This window comes from Hylobates moloch, unplaced genomic scaffold (assembly GCF_009828535.3).
Source record: "Hylobates moloch isolate HMO894 unplaced genomic scaffold, HMol_V3 SCAFFOLD_16, whole genome shotgun sequence".
In the NCBI taxonomy this organism is placed as follows: Eukaryota; Metazoa; Chordata; class Mammalia; order Primates; family Hylobatidae; genus Hylobates; species Hylobates moloch.
Genome location: NW_026652291.1, coordinates 60,427,045 through 60,444,338, shown reverse-complemented (window position 1 = coordinate 60,444,338; position 17,294 = coordinate 60,427,045). Strand labels below are relative to the sequence as shown.

General features: G+C 53.3%; 1 protein-coding gene across 1 annotated transcript in view; it reads left to right on the top strand.

Moving 5' to 3' along the window:
• Window positions 1-248: 248 nt before the first annotated feature.
• The window catches only part of LOC116484703 (myosin-7), a 20,246-nt gene continuing 3,200 nt past the window's right edge, over window positions 249-17,294 (top strand). Inside the window, exons 1-24 of the mRNA XM_032179573.2 lie at window positions 249-449; window positions 1,703-1,846; window positions 2,097-2,253; window positions 2,349-2,376; window positions 2,654-2,765; window positions 3,087-3,179; window positions 3,697-3,760; window positions 4,030-4,128; window positions 4,675-4,778; window positions 4,873-5,011; window positions 6,463-6,731; window positions 7,017-7,187; window positions 8,406-8,715; window positions 9,781-9,851; window positions 10,137-10,224; window positions 10,314-10,431; window positions 10,577-10,700; window positions 10,985-11,121; window positions 13,073-13,328; window positions 13,488-13,730; window positions 13,878-14,054; window positions 14,338-14,483; window positions 14,743-14,833; window positions 16,949-17,293. Of these exons, the coding sequence (XP_032035464.1) occupies window positions 249-449; window positions 1,703-1,846; window positions 2,097-2,253; window positions 2,349-2,376; window positions 2,654-2,765; window positions 3,087-3,179; window positions 3,697-3,760; window positions 4,030-4,128; window positions 4,675-4,778; window positions 4,873-5,011; window positions 6,463-6,731; window positions 7,017-7,187; window positions 8,406-8,715; window positions 9,781-9,851; window positions 10,137-10,224; window positions 10,314-10,431; window positions 10,577-10,700; window positions 10,985-11,121; window positions 13,073-13,328; window positions 13,488-13,730; window positions 13,878-14,054; window positions 14,338-14,483; window positions 14,743-14,833; window positions 16,949-17,293 (3,687 nt within the window). The remainder of the gene's footprint in view (window positions 450-1,702; window positions 1,847-2,096; window positions 2,254-2,348; window positions 2,377-2,653; window positions 2,766-3,086; window positions 3,180-3,696; window positions 3,761-4,029; window positions 4,129-4,674; window positions 4,779-4,872; window positions 5,012-6,462; window positions 6,732-7,016; window positions 7,188-8,405; window positions 8,716-9,780; window positions 9,852-10,136; window positions 10,225-10,313; window positions 10,432-10,576; window positions 10,701-10,984; window positions 11,122-13,072; window positions 13,329-13,487; window positions 13,731-13,877; window positions 14,055-14,337; window positions 14,484-14,742; window positions 14,834-16,948; window position 17,294) is intronic.

Below are 17,294 nucleotides of genomic sequence, written 5' to 3'. Positions count from 1 at the left end.
CTTAGCAAACCCCAGCCAATGCCACCCCAGGGAAACCCTTACAGAGATTGTCCTTCAGCATCACCTCAGAGGGCAGGAGAAGCAGAGCCCTGAGTCGGGGAGGGTGCAACAGCAGGTGCCTCTCCCAGGGTGGAGGAGAGGAGCGGGGGCAGGGAGGGGGGTTGCAGAGGACAAAGCCACTCGCTGGAACCTGGGCTCCCTCAGGAGTAACACAGCCCTCCTGTCTCTGACCCAGGGGAAGCACCAAGATGACCGATGCTCAGATGGCTGACTTCGGGGCAGCGGCCCAGTACCTCCGCAAGTCAGAGAAGGAGCGTCTAGAGGCCCAGACCCGGCCCTTTGACATTCGCACTGAGTGCTTCGTGCCCGATGACAAGGAAGAGTTTGTCAAAGCCAAGATTTTGTCCCGGGAGGGGGGCAAGGTCATTGCTGAAACCGAGAATGGGAAGGTGAGCAGGGCATGGCACCAGGGCAGAAGGGAAGGAGGTTCGGGAAAGAAGATGCAGAGGTGGAGCCACTTGCAGGGGGAGCTGAGAGGGCTGGAGAAAAGCCAAGGCCAGTGGGGATGCCAGGACATGCTCCTTTGAGGAGCCCAGAATCTGATCCCTCTCAAATTGACCTGAGCTGGTGCAACAGGTGCCACCCAGGGCCCTGTGCCCCTTACCAGAGAGGATGCTGAGGGAGAAGGACCTCAGTGTTCACCTAAGAGGGGCCTTGTAGATAAAGAGGGCACAGACACAGCATTAAATGATGCCCCCTTCTTGCACTTGTATCCCTCTTCCCTGTGCCTCAGTTTCCTCCATGGGTCCACTTTCTCAAATTCCATTCACCCAAATCAAGAGTAATTCTTAGACCCAGATGAACACAAAGATCAGAAACTTTTGAGCTGAGCACTCTCCTTGACTGGCACTCAGAAGCCTCTGGTCCCTGGTTTGCTCATGCCAGCCAAGAGAATCACCCCTGGTTACCAGCTGCGGCTCAGGGCTGTGTGTCTCACGAACTCGTTGACTGAATGTTACAACCCATTGAAGTGTAGAATAACAGGCCACAATCCCCTGGGGCTTTTGAGTCTGATCCCAGCTCTGCCACCCACTAGTCACTGTGCAGGCAAATCATTTAGTCATTTAGAGCCACGGGTTTCTCCACTACAAAAAATGCTGGAATACCTATTGGCAGGATCCAGTGACATCAGGGCATGGCAAACTGACTGCTGCCAATCAAACCACACCAACAGTGATGGATGGGGAGTGTGGAGTAGATGGGTGAACTACTTTTCCAGCAGGGGTGAAGGTTTGCCCTGAGCAACAGATACCCTAAAGCGCTGCCCGTGGGAGACAGCCTCAGGGTCAGCATACGGTATGCACGGATCTGAGAGCTGCCAATCTCCAGGTCTGCCCCAAGACCCTTGGAACATAGGGACTGAAGAGTGATGGTTATGGGCACAGGGTGTCCCCAGGATGGTCTGGGGATCTGGCAAGAGAAAGGTACCCTAGGACAGTCTCTAGGATGGGAGATACAGTGGGAAGGGACATTATCTGGGGAAAGTGTCCCGGGGGACATACGGGGTAGGGGCTGGGGCACTGGTCAGAGCAAGGGGAGCAAGGCCAAGTCCCTGTGTCCTGGGAGGAGTCAGTGGGCAGTGCCGGCAAGGGTCCCGGAGGGATTGTGGTCACTCATCCTCCCGCCTATGCGGCCCCTCCAGACGGTGACTGTCAAGGAGGACCAGGTGTTGCAGCAGAACCCACCCAAGTTCGACAAGATTGAGGACATGGCCATGCTGACCTTCCTGCATGAGCCCGCGGTGCTTTTCAATCTCAAGGAGCGCTACGCGGCCTGGATGATATATGTGAGTGGCTCCTGCACACTGCAGAGACTTCCTGTGCTGCGTGGAGGCCAAAATAAGCCAGGGAGGCTCTCCCAAGGAGACGGGGAGGGACTCTCCCAAGGGACCCAAGTCCCCTTCCCCCCTCCACCCCTAGTCAGCTGCAGGAGGAGCAGAGCCAGCTGGAGTGAACAGGGACATGCCTGGCTGCCACCACTGCCTGTCCCAGGCTCTCCCCCACCAACCTCATGCCCAGCTTTGTCTCCTGCTCCAGACCTACTCGGGCCTCTTCTGTGTCACCGTCAACCCCTACAAGTGGCTGCCGGTGTACAATGCCGAGGTGGTGGCTGCCTACCGGGGCAAGAAGAGGAGTGAGGCCCCACCCCACATCTTCTCCATCTCCGACAACGCCTATCAGTACATGCTGACAGGTGAGACTGGTGGCCCCTGGTCTCTGCTCCTCCTCCCAGACACCCACCCAGATCCTCAGCCCTGACCCCATTGCTTCTCCTGTTTTTTCTTCCAGATCGGGAGAACCAGTCCATCCTCATCACGTGAGCGAGTGCCATCGTCCCACAGAAGGGACTGGGCTGGGGGCATACAGGCTGATGCCTGGGGTGTAGCTGGGAGGAGAGGTTTAAGGCTGGGATTGCAGGGAGCATGGGGCACTGAGCTCTCATTAGAGGGGTGCCAGAGCAATGAACCATGTCAGGCAAATCCTGCTGGGTGCTGGGCTCTGATGGCCGGGCTGGGAAGGGGAGCATGTGGTACTGAGCCCTGTATGGAGAACAGTAGGAATCCTGAGTTTTGATTGGTCCCTGTGGCCCCCAGGGGAGAATCCGGGGCGGGGAAGACTGTGAACACCAAGCGTGTCATCCAGTACTTTGCCAGCATTGCAGCCATAGGTGACCGTGGCAAGAAGGACAATGCCAATGCGAACAAGGTGCCATGGGGGCCACAGGCTCATCAGAACAGGGGTGGGGGGCAGGCCGACCTGAGTTACCCCTAACCCTCCCCTCCCTGTGACGTGGTGGGGACAGCCACACCGGGCTGGGCTCCTGATGGTCAGCCCAGTGTGGAAGACCTTCCTGACAGGAGACACTCACCCTGAGGTCTGGGTAGGATCCTACGGAGTTGCAGACTTATCAGCGGTTCACCCAGCCCCCCACCCCCATTCCTCAGGGCCAGGGCAGCCTCCCTGCCCTCTCACCACTGCCTGGAGGTGGATGGAGGATGAACCCATGCAGTTCTGCTCCTTTCATAGGGCACCCTGGAGGACCAGATCATCCAGGCCAACCCCGCTCTGGAGGCCTTCGGCAACGCCAAGACTGTCCGGAACGATAACTCCTCCCGCTTTGTGAGTGCCTTTGACCACTCACAGCAGCCTAATCCAGCCTTGACAAGAGAAAGAGGGTGCTGTTTTGCCACACCCAGTTGATTGTACTGTATCTGGCTTTGGGATATCAACATGCACCCGTTGGTGGGAAGAGAGCATAGGCTTTGGAGCCAAAGGTCTGACTTTCCACTTGCTCAGCAAGTCCTTACACCTCTCTGAGCCCTAGTTCCTTCACCTGTGAAACAGGGGGACTAATATCCGCCCTGCAGATTACTGGGAGGATCAGGTGAGATCATATGAGAGTTATGAGCGGGGGGCATTCTGTATGCATTCCCCTCTGGGCCGAGGTTCCACTAGGAGGTCCCTGCACAGTGTATGAGGGTGGCATCCTCTACCCGGCTTCACTTATACTCAGCTGAGACCCCAAAGAGGTTGTTTACATTTCCAGAACCATCCAGGGCTTCTGGGCTGAATAGAGGGCCAGGATTTCACTCTGTCCTTCCTGCCAGTTCCCTCACTCTGTCCCATTTGTCCCCAGGGGAAATTCATTAGGATCCACTTTGGGGCCACTGGAAAGCTGGCTTCTGCAGACATAGAGACCTGTGAGTACCAGCAGGGAGGCCGCCACCCTCCAGGTCCCCCTCTGCCTTCTCTCCCTGCCTGGCAGCCAGTCTCATCATTCTTGCCATCTCCTGTCTTTGTCTGCATTTGCCTCTGGGCTTTAGGATCCTTTTTGTTTAAGCCACATCTTCTCGCCTGGCCCTGTTCATCAAGCTGCGGGTGCCCCCTGCCCTCTGCCCCCATGGCCACCTTTTTCTGGCGCCACTCTCTTTCCTTCCTCACCTGCCTTCCTCCCCTCCGCCCCCCTCAGACCTGCTGGAGAAGTCCCGGGTGATCTTCCAGCTGAAGGCTGAGAGAAACTACCACATCTTCTACCAGATTCTGTCCAACAAGAAGCCGGAGTTGCTGGGTGAACCTGCCTGCCACCCCCCACCCACTGCTGTCCCTGCTGCACTCCCCAAAGACGCCTGCATGCAGGGCAGGGCCCTCCTGCTCCCCACTGTGCCCCACCTTGCTGCTCACTTCCCTCCTCCCTCCGCTCACTCCGCCGGCTCCGCTCCCTTCCCACCCAAGACCACTTGCATCTCCTCTCGCCTCCCTGTGCAGTCACACACCTCACTCCTTCTCCGCCCTTCTCTCCACTCCTGCCTCGGCTTGTCGTTGCCTTCTCCTCTTTATTTGCTTCCCCATCTCCCATGTGTCCCTCCCCTGCCACCCTCCCTCCTCCTTGTTATTGGAGCCCCTGCCAGGGCCCTTCTTCTACCCTTTCACTTCCTCTGGGTTCACTCCTTGGTCCTTGCTGACTGCTCTTCTCTCCCTGCTCCCTGTCCTCCCCTCCTCCATTCTCCCCGTCCCTTACCCCTCCCTGCCCCTCCCTCCCTTTCCCAACTCTCCCTGCCCCTTCCCTGGCCTCCGCCTGCCCCCTTGCCCCTGCCTCACCCCTTGCCTGGTGCAGACATGCTGCTGGTCACCAACAACCCCTACGACTATGCCTTCGTGTCTCAGGGAGAGGTGTCCGTGGCCTCCATTGATGACTCCGAGGAGCTCATGGCCACCGATGTGAGTGAGGGGGCTGCTGCGACCATTCTAGGGACCCCAGGAGCTCCCGGGGCCACCGCTCCAACCCCCCTCTTTGTCTCTCGCTCTGTCCCAGAGTGCCTTTGACGTGCTGGGCTTCACTTCAGAGGAGAAAGCTGGCGTCTACAAGCTGACGGGAGCCATCATGCACTACGGGAACATGAAGTTCAAGCAGAAGCAGCGGGAAGAGCAGGCAGAGCCAGACGGCACTGAAGGTGGGAGGGGCAGGCAGGCAGCGCTGGGAAGGCCTGAGGTGCCGACCAGGCTCTCTGGGGGACTCAGATCCCAGAGAATCTGAGGCTTTTGGGGCAGCGGGGTGAGTTGAGGGACGGTGGGGGACAGGGACGTGGGAGAGGTGGGCAGACAGAGAGTCCACCATAATCCCAACTCCTCAACCCCAGCTGCACTCACCAGAACTGAGGTGGGGAATTTTCCTCCTGTGCCCGAGACTCGCCTAGCCCCAGGAAGCACAGCCCCTGAGCTCTGCACATCACCATCACTAATGCAGGGCCTTTGCCTGCCCAGCCCTTGGGTAAGCCCCTCGTGGGCTCATACCATGTTCTATTTGGGAGGCAGCGGGCCAGGGGTCAGGACACAGCCCAGGGCATTGGTGTGTCACTTTCCTCCTCAGTGAAATGGATCAACAATCTTTCCTCATTCCTCTGGTGGCTACTGTGAGGTCCTTTGAGAAAATGTGAAGGTGCAAACAGTGCTAGACAGGTGCCCAAGAACATTCCTCCCTACCTTTAGGGACCCTTCTCCAAGTCTGCCCAGATCAAAGTGTCAAGCTGGGGTTCATGATAACACACCAACAGTTATTACAACATTCTTGAAATTACACCAAATAACCCCTCCTCTAAATAGAGAAATCCCCATGTTGGGTGGCACATTTGGATGGCTGGGGGTAGGAGCGTGGTGCTGTCTGATATACTCTTGGGGGTCTTGGTCTCCCAGCCAGTCAGATTGGGTAACATGTGGATGGAGAAGACAGCATGGCCAGTCCAGGGCTAGACATTGGGGTAGAGAATGAAGGAGACAGGGAGCAGAGGACATCTAGCCCCTCAGCCACACACTTGCCCTGGAGAGGGGAGGGACGTGGTGAAGGTAGGGATATGCCCACAGCGGTGCTTGTGAAAGACCTGGCCCAGAGATGCCACAGATGTAGAGACAGAGCTGAGAAGAGCCAGTTGTGGCAAGAGGCCATGGGCCGGATAAGGGGGCCTGGGCTCCAGCCTGACTCAGGCACACGTTGGTTGAGTAACCAAGGCAAGCCCTGTGCTCTTCCAGGCCTTGATTTCTTCCTCTTTAAGGAGAAGAAATTGGACCTGATGCTTCCTAAAGTCTTGGCCCCAGGACAGGGAAGGAGGCTCACTCCCCGAAAGTGCTCACTCAGGCCAGGTACAGTGGCTCACGCCTATAATCCCAGCACTTTGGGAGGCCAAGGCGGTGGATCACTTGAGGTAAGGAGTTTGAGACCAGCCTGGGCAACATGGTGAAACCCTGTCTCTAGTAGAAATACAAATTTAGCCTGGCATGGTGATGCTTGGAGGCTGAGGCAGGGGAACACTTTGAACCAGGAGGTGAAGGAGTGAGCCGAATCGTACTGCGCTTAGCCTGGGTGACAGAGAAAAAGGAAGTGCTCACTTATCCTTTCCCTCTCAACCAGATGCCGACAAGTCGGCCTACCTCATGGGGCTGAACTCAGCTGACCTGCTCAAGGGGCTGTGCCACCCTCGGGTGAAAGTGGGCAACGAGTACGTCACCAAGGGGCAGAGCGTGCAGCAGGTGTACTACTCCATCGGGGCTCTGGCCAAGGCAGTGTATGAGAAGATGTTCAACTGGATGGTGACGCGCATCAACGCCACCCTGGAGACCAAGCAGCCACGCCAGTACTTCATAGGAGTCCTGGACATCGCTGGCTTCGAGATCTTCGACGTGAGTCAGGGACCCCTGGGAGTGGGAGAACAATCACTCGCTCGCTCCTACATTCAACAGCCATTTGCTGAGAGCCAGCTGTGGACCAGACATGGGAAGGCAGTGGGGACTGTGTGGTGACAGAGGCAGTCATTGTCCCTATCTTCAGGGGAAGCCCTCCTTCACTGCCCTGACATGGAGGGCACCAGCCGCGCCCTGCTGGGCTTGGGCACAGTGCACGGGCACAGCCCCAATGGCTACTCACACCCACTTCCTGACTACTCCCACCCCTCATGCCCCCTGCAGTTCAACAGCTTTGAGCAGCTCTGCATCAACTTCACCAACGAGAAGCTGCAGCAGTTCTTCAACCACCACATGTTCGTGCTGGAGCAGGAGGAGTACAAGAAGGAGGGCATCGAGTGGACATTCATTGACTTTGGCATGGACCTGCAGGCCTGCATTGACCTCATCGAGAAGGTGCCTCCTTGGCCTCACCACCTATGTCCCCTCCTCTGCCATCCAGACATAGTGGTGGCCGAGTCCCTTCTACACCCAAGAAACTAGAGTCCCAAGAATCCCAGGCCTTTCTCTAGGCCCAGCTTCTCCCCACTATGAAGTCATGGGCATGAACAGGATGATCCCCCCACTCTTCCTTTCCCAGGACCTTGCACTTTATGCCCCTTTGTGGTGGTCCCCTCAGTGTCTTAAGAGTGAGATGTAGTGAAGGAGAGGCCCCTGGCCCTTCTGACCGCCCATGAGAAGCATCATTCATGGAAAGATCCTAGGCTGAAATTAGAGATGTTTGGCCTCCCACCACCTTCCTGTTGGTTGAGAAATAAGCCAGTCTCCAGCCCTCTTGCCTATGGGCATTCCTCAGAAGAGACAAGGCCGCAGGTGGGAGGCCTCATAGGCCGGGGCTGACTTGCTCTCAGGGAACCTCTGCTCTTTGTCAGCACAGGCCAGAGCCCGGAGTGTCTGACCCACACCCAGCCCAGCCACAGCCTTCAGAAAATGGGAGCTTCCCCACACACTTTGGGTCATTATCTAGATTCTTAACCAGAGTTCTCATGTTTCAGAGCCCTCAGAATCCCATAAAACTGTGTGTGGAAAAAAGCACGTGTACATTCATACATACATGTGTGTGCTTGTGCATGTGTGTGTGTGTACGTGTGTGTGTGTACATGCGTTTTTCTGGAGAGACAGTCTTTAGCTTAAACAAATTCTTAAAAGGATTCCTGCCCCAAGAAAAGTCAAGAACCACCACGTTTTTGGAAGTGCAGAGTGTGGTGAAGAACCTGGATCCTTCTATCTAACCTTTGAAGAATTGCTACTGATGTCATACAGACAGAGCCTGGCCCGGTGCCTTTGACACACATCTGTCCCTGCCCTCCTGCCTCTGGGGCAGTGAGCTGTCAGAGAGAAGGGGCTGTGCTGTGAGGCACTGTGGGCCTTGCGGGGGGTGATTAGGAGTGCATGACTCTTTGTTGGACCCACTGGGCAGAAAGTGGCAGGAAGGGGCTCTTTTAATTCCAGGAATATTGGCTTCCTGTTTTAGGGTAAGAGGTACCAGCACAGCACCCCTTCAGCAGGCCAGTACTACTGGCTCCAGAGTCCTTTTCCTGTTAGGGTATGGGACTGTGGAAGCCTGGGGGTGTGCTCAGTGATTCTCTCTTTGCCTCTTCACCCTGCCCTCAGCCCATGGGCATCATGTCCATCCTGGAGGAGGAGTGCATGTTCCCCAAGGCCACTGACATGACCTTCAAGGCCAAGCTGTACGACAACCACCTGGGCAAGTCCAACAATTTCCAGAAGCCACGCAACATCAAGGGGAAGCAGGAAGCCCACTTCTCCCTGATCCACTACGCCGGCACTGTGGACTACAACATCCTGGGATGGCTGGAAAAAAACAAGGATCCTCTCAATGAGACTGTTGTGGCCCTGTACCAGAAGTCCTCCCTCAAGCTCATGGCCACTCTCTTCTCCTCCTACGCATCTGCCGATACCGGTAAGCAGGCAGCCCCTGCACTGGGCCAGGGGACTTCTGAAGGCACAAAGGGCCAGGGTCCTGCTGCTTCAAAGCACATGACTCCAGAGGCAGGCACAGGGGAGCCCATGAGTCAAGCCACCTCCTGGCTCACCTCACCACAGTCCAGCTGGGCTTCTGTAGCACCTGCCATTCTCCACTTTGTGTTATGTGTGTTGATATAGCTGTCTCATGTTTCCCCAAGATGGGGAGTAACTGGAGGTCAGTGAGGGTGGCACATGCATCCCTGTACTGTGCCCAGCAGGGAACGATGCATGTGGGAGTTCTCAACAAATGTTGAGAGGACACTGAACAAAGGAGCCTCCAGTTCAGAAAAGGAAGAGAAAGGATGTGGCTTGAAATGAAGAGGATAAAGTGTAAGAAGAAAAGTAGAGGCTGGGCGTGGTGGCTCACGCCTGTAATCCCAGCACTTTGGGAGGCCGAGGCGGGTGGATCACAAGGTCAAGAGTTCGAGACCAGTCTGGTCAACATGGTGAAACCCCGTCTCTACTAAAAATACAAAAATTAGCCTGGCGTGGTGGCACATGCCTGTAGTCCCAGCCACTTGGGAGGCTGAGGCAGGAGAGTTGCTTGAACTCGGGCGGCGGAGGTTGCAGTGAGCCAAGATTGCACCACTGCACTCCAGCGTGGGTGACAGAGCGAGATTCCGTCTCAAAAAAAAAGAGAAGAAGAAGGAGAAGGAGAAGAAGAAGGAGAAGAAGAAGAGGAGGAGGAGGAGGAAGAAAACTAGAATGTGGAAAGATATAAGAAGGAAGGGAAAGTCTAGAAGAGGGAGAGCTAAGGGCACTGATGTATGTCAGTGCCTACTGTGGGCAAGAACTGGTGAGCTGCCCTCCAGGCGTGGTCTTATCTAATCCTCTTTACAACTTTGGGAAGTTGTTACTGTCTTCCTCATGGTAAACTGAATCTTGGAGAATTCCTTGCCCAAAGTCTCAGAGCTACCAAGCGAGCAGCAGAGCTCTGCCTCTGCCCGAGGGCTCCTCTATTTTCCAGCTCCTGTTCATTATTTCTCCTCTCGCTGTTTAGGGGACAGTGGTAAAAGCAAAGGAGGCAAGAAAAAGGGCTCATCCTTCCAGACGGTGTCAGCTCTCCACCGGGTAAGAAGGGCCCAGGGGTGCCAGGACACCTGGTGGAACAGCCCAGCCCAGAGGCTTCTGGCTGCACCACCTATTCTGATGCTTGAGTTTGATGAGGAAAGAAGCTAGAGCTACGTAGTAGTTTTTTGGTGTGTAGATTCCACAAAAGCCTGAACTCACGTCATAAATTATGTGGCAGCCCCTGTCCCTTTGATGATTCTGGTGGAGAGTGTCTGGGGACCAGGGTTTAAGGGCCTAAGGGATGGTCCTTGTGGCTTCTAACTCCCCACCTTCATCTGCCTCCAGGAAAATCTGAACAAGCTGATGACCAACCTGAGGACCACCCATCCTCACTTTGTGCGTTGCATCATCCCCAATGAGCGGAAGGCTCCAGGTGAGCCAGGAGAAGATCTTAGTCTGGGAAGGACAGCTGGCATCCACTTTACCCTAAGGCTGACCCTTTCCCCTTCCCTCCTGACACAGGGGTGATGGACAACCCCCTGGTCATGCACCAGCTGCGCTGCAATGGCGTGCTGGAGGGCATCCGCATCTGCAGGAAGGGCTTCCCCAACCGCATCCTCTACGGGGACTTCCGGCAGAGGTGGGTATGAGGGTGCCCCAGAGCTCATAGAACAGGGGAAGCCAGGCTGCCCTGGTGGGAATGGGATCTGCAGGTGGCCCTGGAATTCTGTGGGCAGAGCAGATCACTGCAGATCATGGGTGACTCTGGGCACTTCCCTCCTCAGGTATCGCATCCTGAACCCAGCGGCCATCCCTGAGGGACAGTTCATTGACAGCAGGAAGGGGACAGAGAAGCTGCTCAGCTCTCTGGACATTGACCACAACCAGTACAAGTTTGGCCACACCAAGGTGAGTCTAGAGCCCCATTGGGTGGTTGCAGGGCAGGTGGCCATGTTGAGTGGAGCAGAGAGGAGTTTAGGAGGCAGAACCCTAATTCTGGCTTCCTTATCAACCTTATCAAGGGCTGAAACCCAGGCTTCATTCCGGTCGTTTGTCAAATTTTTACTCTTACTTCTAGAAGGCATGGGGTGATGGGTCACCTGGGAGCTCATCCAGGGTCTTCCACCCTCTTCTTTCACCCTGGATACTCCCCTCTGAGGCTGCGGCCTGTTGCATCTACCCCTTGCCTGCAGGTATTCTTCAAGGCAGGGCTGCTTGGGCTGCTGGAGGAGATGCGGGATGAGAGACTGAGCCGCATCATCACGCGTATGCAGGCCCAAGCCCGGGGCCAGCTCATGCGCATTGAGTTCAAGAAGATAGTGGAACGCAGGTGAGACAGGAGGAACAGGGTGGCATGCACTAGAGATGTAGAGGCAGATCCGCAATGTCAACTAGTGTGGGGTCAGAAGACCTGGATTCAGACCTACCAGCTGGCCTGGGCAAGTTACTTTACCACTTCAAATCTCATTGCAAATTCTTCTTCTTCTTTTTTTTTTTTTTTTAAAAAAAATTATCAATAGGAAAATGCAAATTAAGACACCAATGAAATACCATTTTAAAACACTAGACTTTGCTTGCTCAGATGGCCTACAAATTTTAAAAAATGAAAGAAACAAGTAGATAAAAATAAAATGAAAGAAAAAATAATTTTAAAAAGTTTTAAAAATCACTAGACCGACAAAAATTAAGAAGCCTGACCCACTGCTTACAGATGTGTAAATTAGTGCAACTTCCTAGGAAAACAGTTTATCACTATCTTTTAAAGTTGAACAGCTGCAGGCCAGGCACGGTGGCTCACACCTGTAATCCAAGCACTTTGGGAGGCCGAGGCAGGCGGATCACAAGGTCAGGAGATCGAAACCATCCTGGCTGACATGGTGAAACCCCATCTCTACTAAAAAAATACAAAAAATTAGCCAGGCGTGGTGGCAGGCGCCTGTAGTCCCAGCTACTTGGGAGGCTGAGGCAGGAGAATGGCATGAACCCGGGAGGCAGAGCTTGCAGTGAGCCGAGATCGAGCCACTGCACTCTAGCCTGGGTGACAGAGCAAGACTCCATCTTAAAAAAAAAAAAAAAAAAAAAAGTTGAACAGCTGCATACTTCTCCATTCCACTCCTGGGTACATTCCTACAGAGAAACTCTTATACATGTACACCATGACATGAAAAATAATCTTTTAGCAGCATTGGTCATAACAGCAAAGATCTTAAAACAACTTGAATTTCCATCCACAGGGGAATGGGTAAATAGTATTACAGTCATTCAGTGGAACATTATAAAACAGTGAAAAGAAGTGAACTCCAACTACATGATACAATATGTTTGAACATTAAAGCATATTGTTAGTAAACAAAGGCAAATCTTGGAAGGATACATACAGTATAATGTAATTTTTATAAAGCTCATAAATAATCAAAACCAGCCATTCATTGTTTAAAGATACATACATATGGCTGGGCACAGTGGCTTATGCCCACTTTGGGAGGCTAAGGCAGATGGATCACCTGAGGTCAGGAGTTGGAGACCAGCCTGGCCAACATGGTGAAACCCCATCTCTACCAAAATTACAAAAATTAGCTGGGCATGGTGGCAGGCACCTGTAATTCCAGCTACTCAGGAGCTGAGGCAGGAGAATCTCTTGAACCTGGGTGGCGGAGGTTGCAGTGAGCTGAGATTATGCCATTGCACTCCAGCCTGGGTGACAAGAGTGAAACTCCATCTCAAAATAAATAAAATAAAATTAAAATAAAGATACATTCATATGTGGTTAAAGTAATTTTTGAAAAAGCAGGGAAAGGAAAAATAAGATTCAGAGTGGTGGCTGCTCCTGGCGGGGTAACAGGGGTGTAGGAAGGAACGCACAGGTAGATCAATGGCTGGTAACACTTCGGCTCTTGTTTGGGCGGTAGGTTCATGGATAGTCATTTTGCTTTCATGCTGCATAACTTACATACTTATTATAGACATTCTTATATGTAAACCCCCACATAATTTTTAACATATTTGAAGTTCTTATGAGAATAGAAAAACTGAACAGAGTAGACATTCTATAAGTGGTAGTTTCCATTACCACTAATATCCCAGCTGGGAGGATATAAACTGCCCTTTCATCAAATTGATTAATAAATATTTATCAAGCAACTCCATGTTCAATGTAGTGATGTTGGAGGTGGGTGTGCACAAGAAGGAAGTCTACATGCCTACGAACTTGCTTAGTAGGGCCCATGATTGGGAAGCTCTCTTTTATAGTGCCCCACCCTGCCTCCACGTTTCCTTGCCAGGGATGCCCTGCTGGTAATCCAGTGGAACATTCGTGCCTTCATGGGGGTCAAGAATTGGCCCTGGATGAAGCTCTACTTCAAGATCAAGCCGCTGCTGAAGAGCGCAGAGACGGAGAAGGAGATGGCCACCATGAAGGAAGAGTTCGGGCGCATCAAAGAGACGCTGGAGAAGTCTGAGGCTCGCCGCAAGGAGCTGGAGGAGAAGATGGTGTCCCTGCTGCAGGAGAAGAATGACCTGCAGCTCCAAGTGCAGGCGGTGAGGCCACATGATTATCTCTTCAGCCCTCTCCTCCCCTCTCCTAGATTATAGCCCATCTCACAACCAGGGGCTAGGAGTCTAGGAGTGCCAGCTCTTTTTAAGACCCTAGGTCTCCTCTCTTTAACCATCAGCTTCCTCCCTGTTCTCTTCTCCCAGGAACAAGACAACCTCAATGATGCTGAGGAGCGCTGCGACCAGCTGATCAAAAACAAGATTCAGCTGGAGGCCAAAGTAAAGGAGATGAATGAGAGGCTGGAGGACGAGGAGGAGATGAACGCGGAGCTCACTGCCAAGAAGCGCAAGCTGGAAGACGAGTGCTCAGAGCTCAAGAAGGACATCGATGACCTGGAGCTGACACTGGCCAAGGTGGAGAAGGAGAAGCATGCAACAGAGAACAAGGTGAGGGCAGCTCCCTCTTGCTTCAGCCCAGGTCTCCTCAAGACTCCCAGACTAGAGTGTGGCCCTGGTCCTTGGCATGGAGGTCCCCATAGATGTCTCCAGGCTGGTGATCTTTGACCCTAAAGGGGATGGGTTTTTGGTCGGCAGGTGAAGAACCTAACAGAGGAGATGGCTGGGCTGGATGAGATCATCGCTAAGCTGACCAAGGAGAAGAAAGCTCTACAAGAGGCCCATCAGCAGGCCCTGGATGACCTTCAGGTTGAGGAAGACAAGGTCAACAGCCTGTCTAAGTCTAAGGTCAAGCTGGAGCAGCAGGTGGATGACGTGAGTAGTAAGAACCATGCTCCTGCTCTCAGAGCAAGATTTTGCAGGCAACACCAATGGCCCAGAAAGTCCTGATCCCTAGAATTAACTTCTACGGCCCTTGAAGTTTTTTGCTCCCTGTAATTCCTCACTAGAGTAGGTCTCTGAATCCTTTGTGCTTGCAGGATTTCTCTACTGGTTTGACTTCCAATCCCACTGGACTTCAAGTTTAGAAGGAGGCAAAAGAGCCTACACTATGGATTTCAAATTTTCCACACTTTGCTTATTTTCTTCTCTCCATTAGCTGGAGGGATCCCTAGAGCAAGAGAAGAAGGTGCGCATGGACCTGGAGCGAGCAAAGCGGAAACTGGAGGGCGACCTGAAACTGACCCAGGAGAGCATCATGGACCTGGAAAATGATAAACTGCAGCTGGAAGAAAAGCTTAAGAAGTAGGAGACTGTGGTGGCCAGGAGGGGCTAATGGAGGTGTCTGGCCTGGTAGATAGAGTGCAGGGTGCTGCGCTTCCACTGGCCACAGTTGCCTTGGGCACACTGGGAATGAGGTCAATCACAGCCCTCTTCCTCCACTCTCTGGGCTGGCAAGGGGAGGGGGAGGTGCCGATTCTGGCATACTAAGGCCAAGAAGAGAATGAGCCCCAGAGGAAGGAAGGCTACCTGTCACCCCCCCGCCCCCACCCTTCTCCTGCAGGAAGGAGTTTGACATTAATCAGCAGAACAGTAAGATTGAGGATGAGCAGGCACTGGCCCTTCAGCTACAGAAGAAACTGAAGGAAAACCAGGTGACTTTTTTTCCCAGTGCATGAAAGTGGGAGCTCAATAGCCCTGAGGTAACTGAGGCTGCAGCAGCTGCTTAGGGTTCTACACAATATCTGGAACTCCAGGCAGCCTCATAGACCCAACCATCCCTGAGTTACAGGCGCTCAGGAACGCTAGCCTTCGCCCACAGAGCAAGAATACATTACGTTAGCAAAACTGTTTGAGAAGGGGGATTCGTACCTACTAAAGGGCTTCTCCTTCTGAGATCTGCTCTGCCTCAGGGACTTTCTACTCTAAGACAAATGATAGAGCTCTATTCTCCTCTAATCCTTCCTCTGGTAGTTCTGCCCTCTGAACGCGGGGTGAAAAAAAAAAAAAGCTTCAAGGAGCACCTTCCTGTGAGCTGCTCTGTTCATATTCTTCCCGGTACTAACCCCAGCCACTAACCCAGGCTGAGTCCCCATAGGGCACTCATGATAAGAGCCAATTCCAACAACCTTGAGCAAGTCACTTACCCTCCCTGATCCTCAGATTCTCTTCTCACCTGTAAAATGAGACTGACAATACCTACCACACAGGACCAGAGGGGATAATGTATTTGAAACCACTTTGTCAACTAGGAAATTCTATACAAGCATCATATTAATATAGCCCAATTTAGAGAAGTCAGCCAGCCACTAGCCTACGGAGGTATTATTTTGTCTTCTCAATGGCCTTCTCATTCCTCTGCAGCTCAGGATGAAGTGAACAGCCATAGTCTCCCTTAGCTTTAGTGAACCTCAAACCTTAATGTGCTTTTAGTATTGGGTTTGTCAGAAGAGCCCTGGAAGTCCACTGCCATCCCCATTTTAGAGCTACAGAAGCTACATGGCCAGGTCTGGACATAGTGACCCCAAGGGCAACAGGAACTCGGCTACTGGGGCAAGACCTTGTCCTCTCACTTTCGGGCAGACTGTGGCTGGTAGAAAGAAGTAGTCTCCCCTCTGCACTTGAGGCCCATAGCCCAGGCTGCAAGTAGTGTATGAACACAATTCCACTCCTCCGGGGCTGCACAGGGACTGGCCCGCCTTCATTAGTAATTTGCCCTCCCATCTTCTTGGATGCCCCTTCTGGGTTTTAGCTAGAATATCGGGCCATCTTCAGGTTCTTCCACCCTAGGTCTGGGCAACTTCTTTGGCCTCTTGGACACAGAATAACAGTCCTGTTAATCTCATCAGGTCTTGGCAATAGGCTATGGCTCCTCCTTCATCCCCAAGATCTTGCTCAGAAGTCCCACCTTCTCCATCCTGGGAGCAGAGGCACAGTGGTCCTCTCTGCTGCTCGTAGGACCCATCCATGAACAGTCCATTAAAGCTGTCCATAATCCGAGGTGAAGGGATTTCCACTGAACCCCCGTTTTGCTCCTGGCTAGCCAGACAACAGATCAAAATGGTAGATAGGATAGTCTCCCAATTTAGTCAAGACCAAGGCTAAGGCCCGAAAAGTGAGTTAAGGGAACTTGAAGAGGATGAGGAGATGAGGTGAAGAGGAGAGTACCCTGCTAGCACTTTCCTGGCCTGGAAGGGAGAAATCATGTTGAAACCCAACCCTGGGCATAAACACAGCAAGCCTGGGAGAGCAAGGAATATGGTTGATTGGACTTTGTGATTAACTTGGAGAATTGCAAAGGTATTTGATTGTTTCGAGGTATATTGTCACAAATATTTGTAAAATACAAGCACTCACTTTCCTGTGTTATGGATAGCGGAACAGAGCCTAGTGAATCTGGGGACCCTGAACTTCTTGATCTCACAGGACCCCAGGATCCCCCTTCAAACACAGGTTCTCAGGATTTGGGGCTGCAGATGTTCACACTGGGTCTGAGATGCCCTCGGGAGCTTCAACCAAATTCCTATTGATGGCCTATGCATTATAGGATGTTTAGCAGCATCCCTGGCCTCTACCCTCTAGATGCCAGTAGCAAGCCCCACCAAGACACGACAATCAGACATTGCCAACCATTCCCTGGGGCACAAAATTGCCCCTAGTTGAGAACCACTGCTTGAGAGGGACCTAAGTTCCTGGTAGCCTTTCAGAGCCGGGGGAATTCCAGTGGAGGGCTCCAGGCGGTGGGTCTGAGCCCTTTGTGTCTGATCCAGGCGCGCATCGAGGAGCTGGAGGAGGAGCTGGAGGCCGAGCGCACCGCCAGGGCTAAGGTGGAGAAGCTGCGCTCCGACCTGTCCCGGGAGCTGGAGGAGATCAGCGAGCGGCTGGAAGAGGCGGGCGGGGCCACGTCCGTGCAGATCGAGATGAACAAGAAGCGCGAGGCCGAGTTCCAGAAGATGCGGCGGGACCTGGAGGAGGCCACGCTGCAGCACGAGGCCACTGCCGCGGCCCTGCGCAAGAAGCACGCCGACAGCGTGGCCGAGCTGGGCGAGCAGATCGACAACCTGCAGCGGGTGAAGCAGAAGCTGGAGAAGGAGAAGAGCGAGTTCAAGCTGGAGC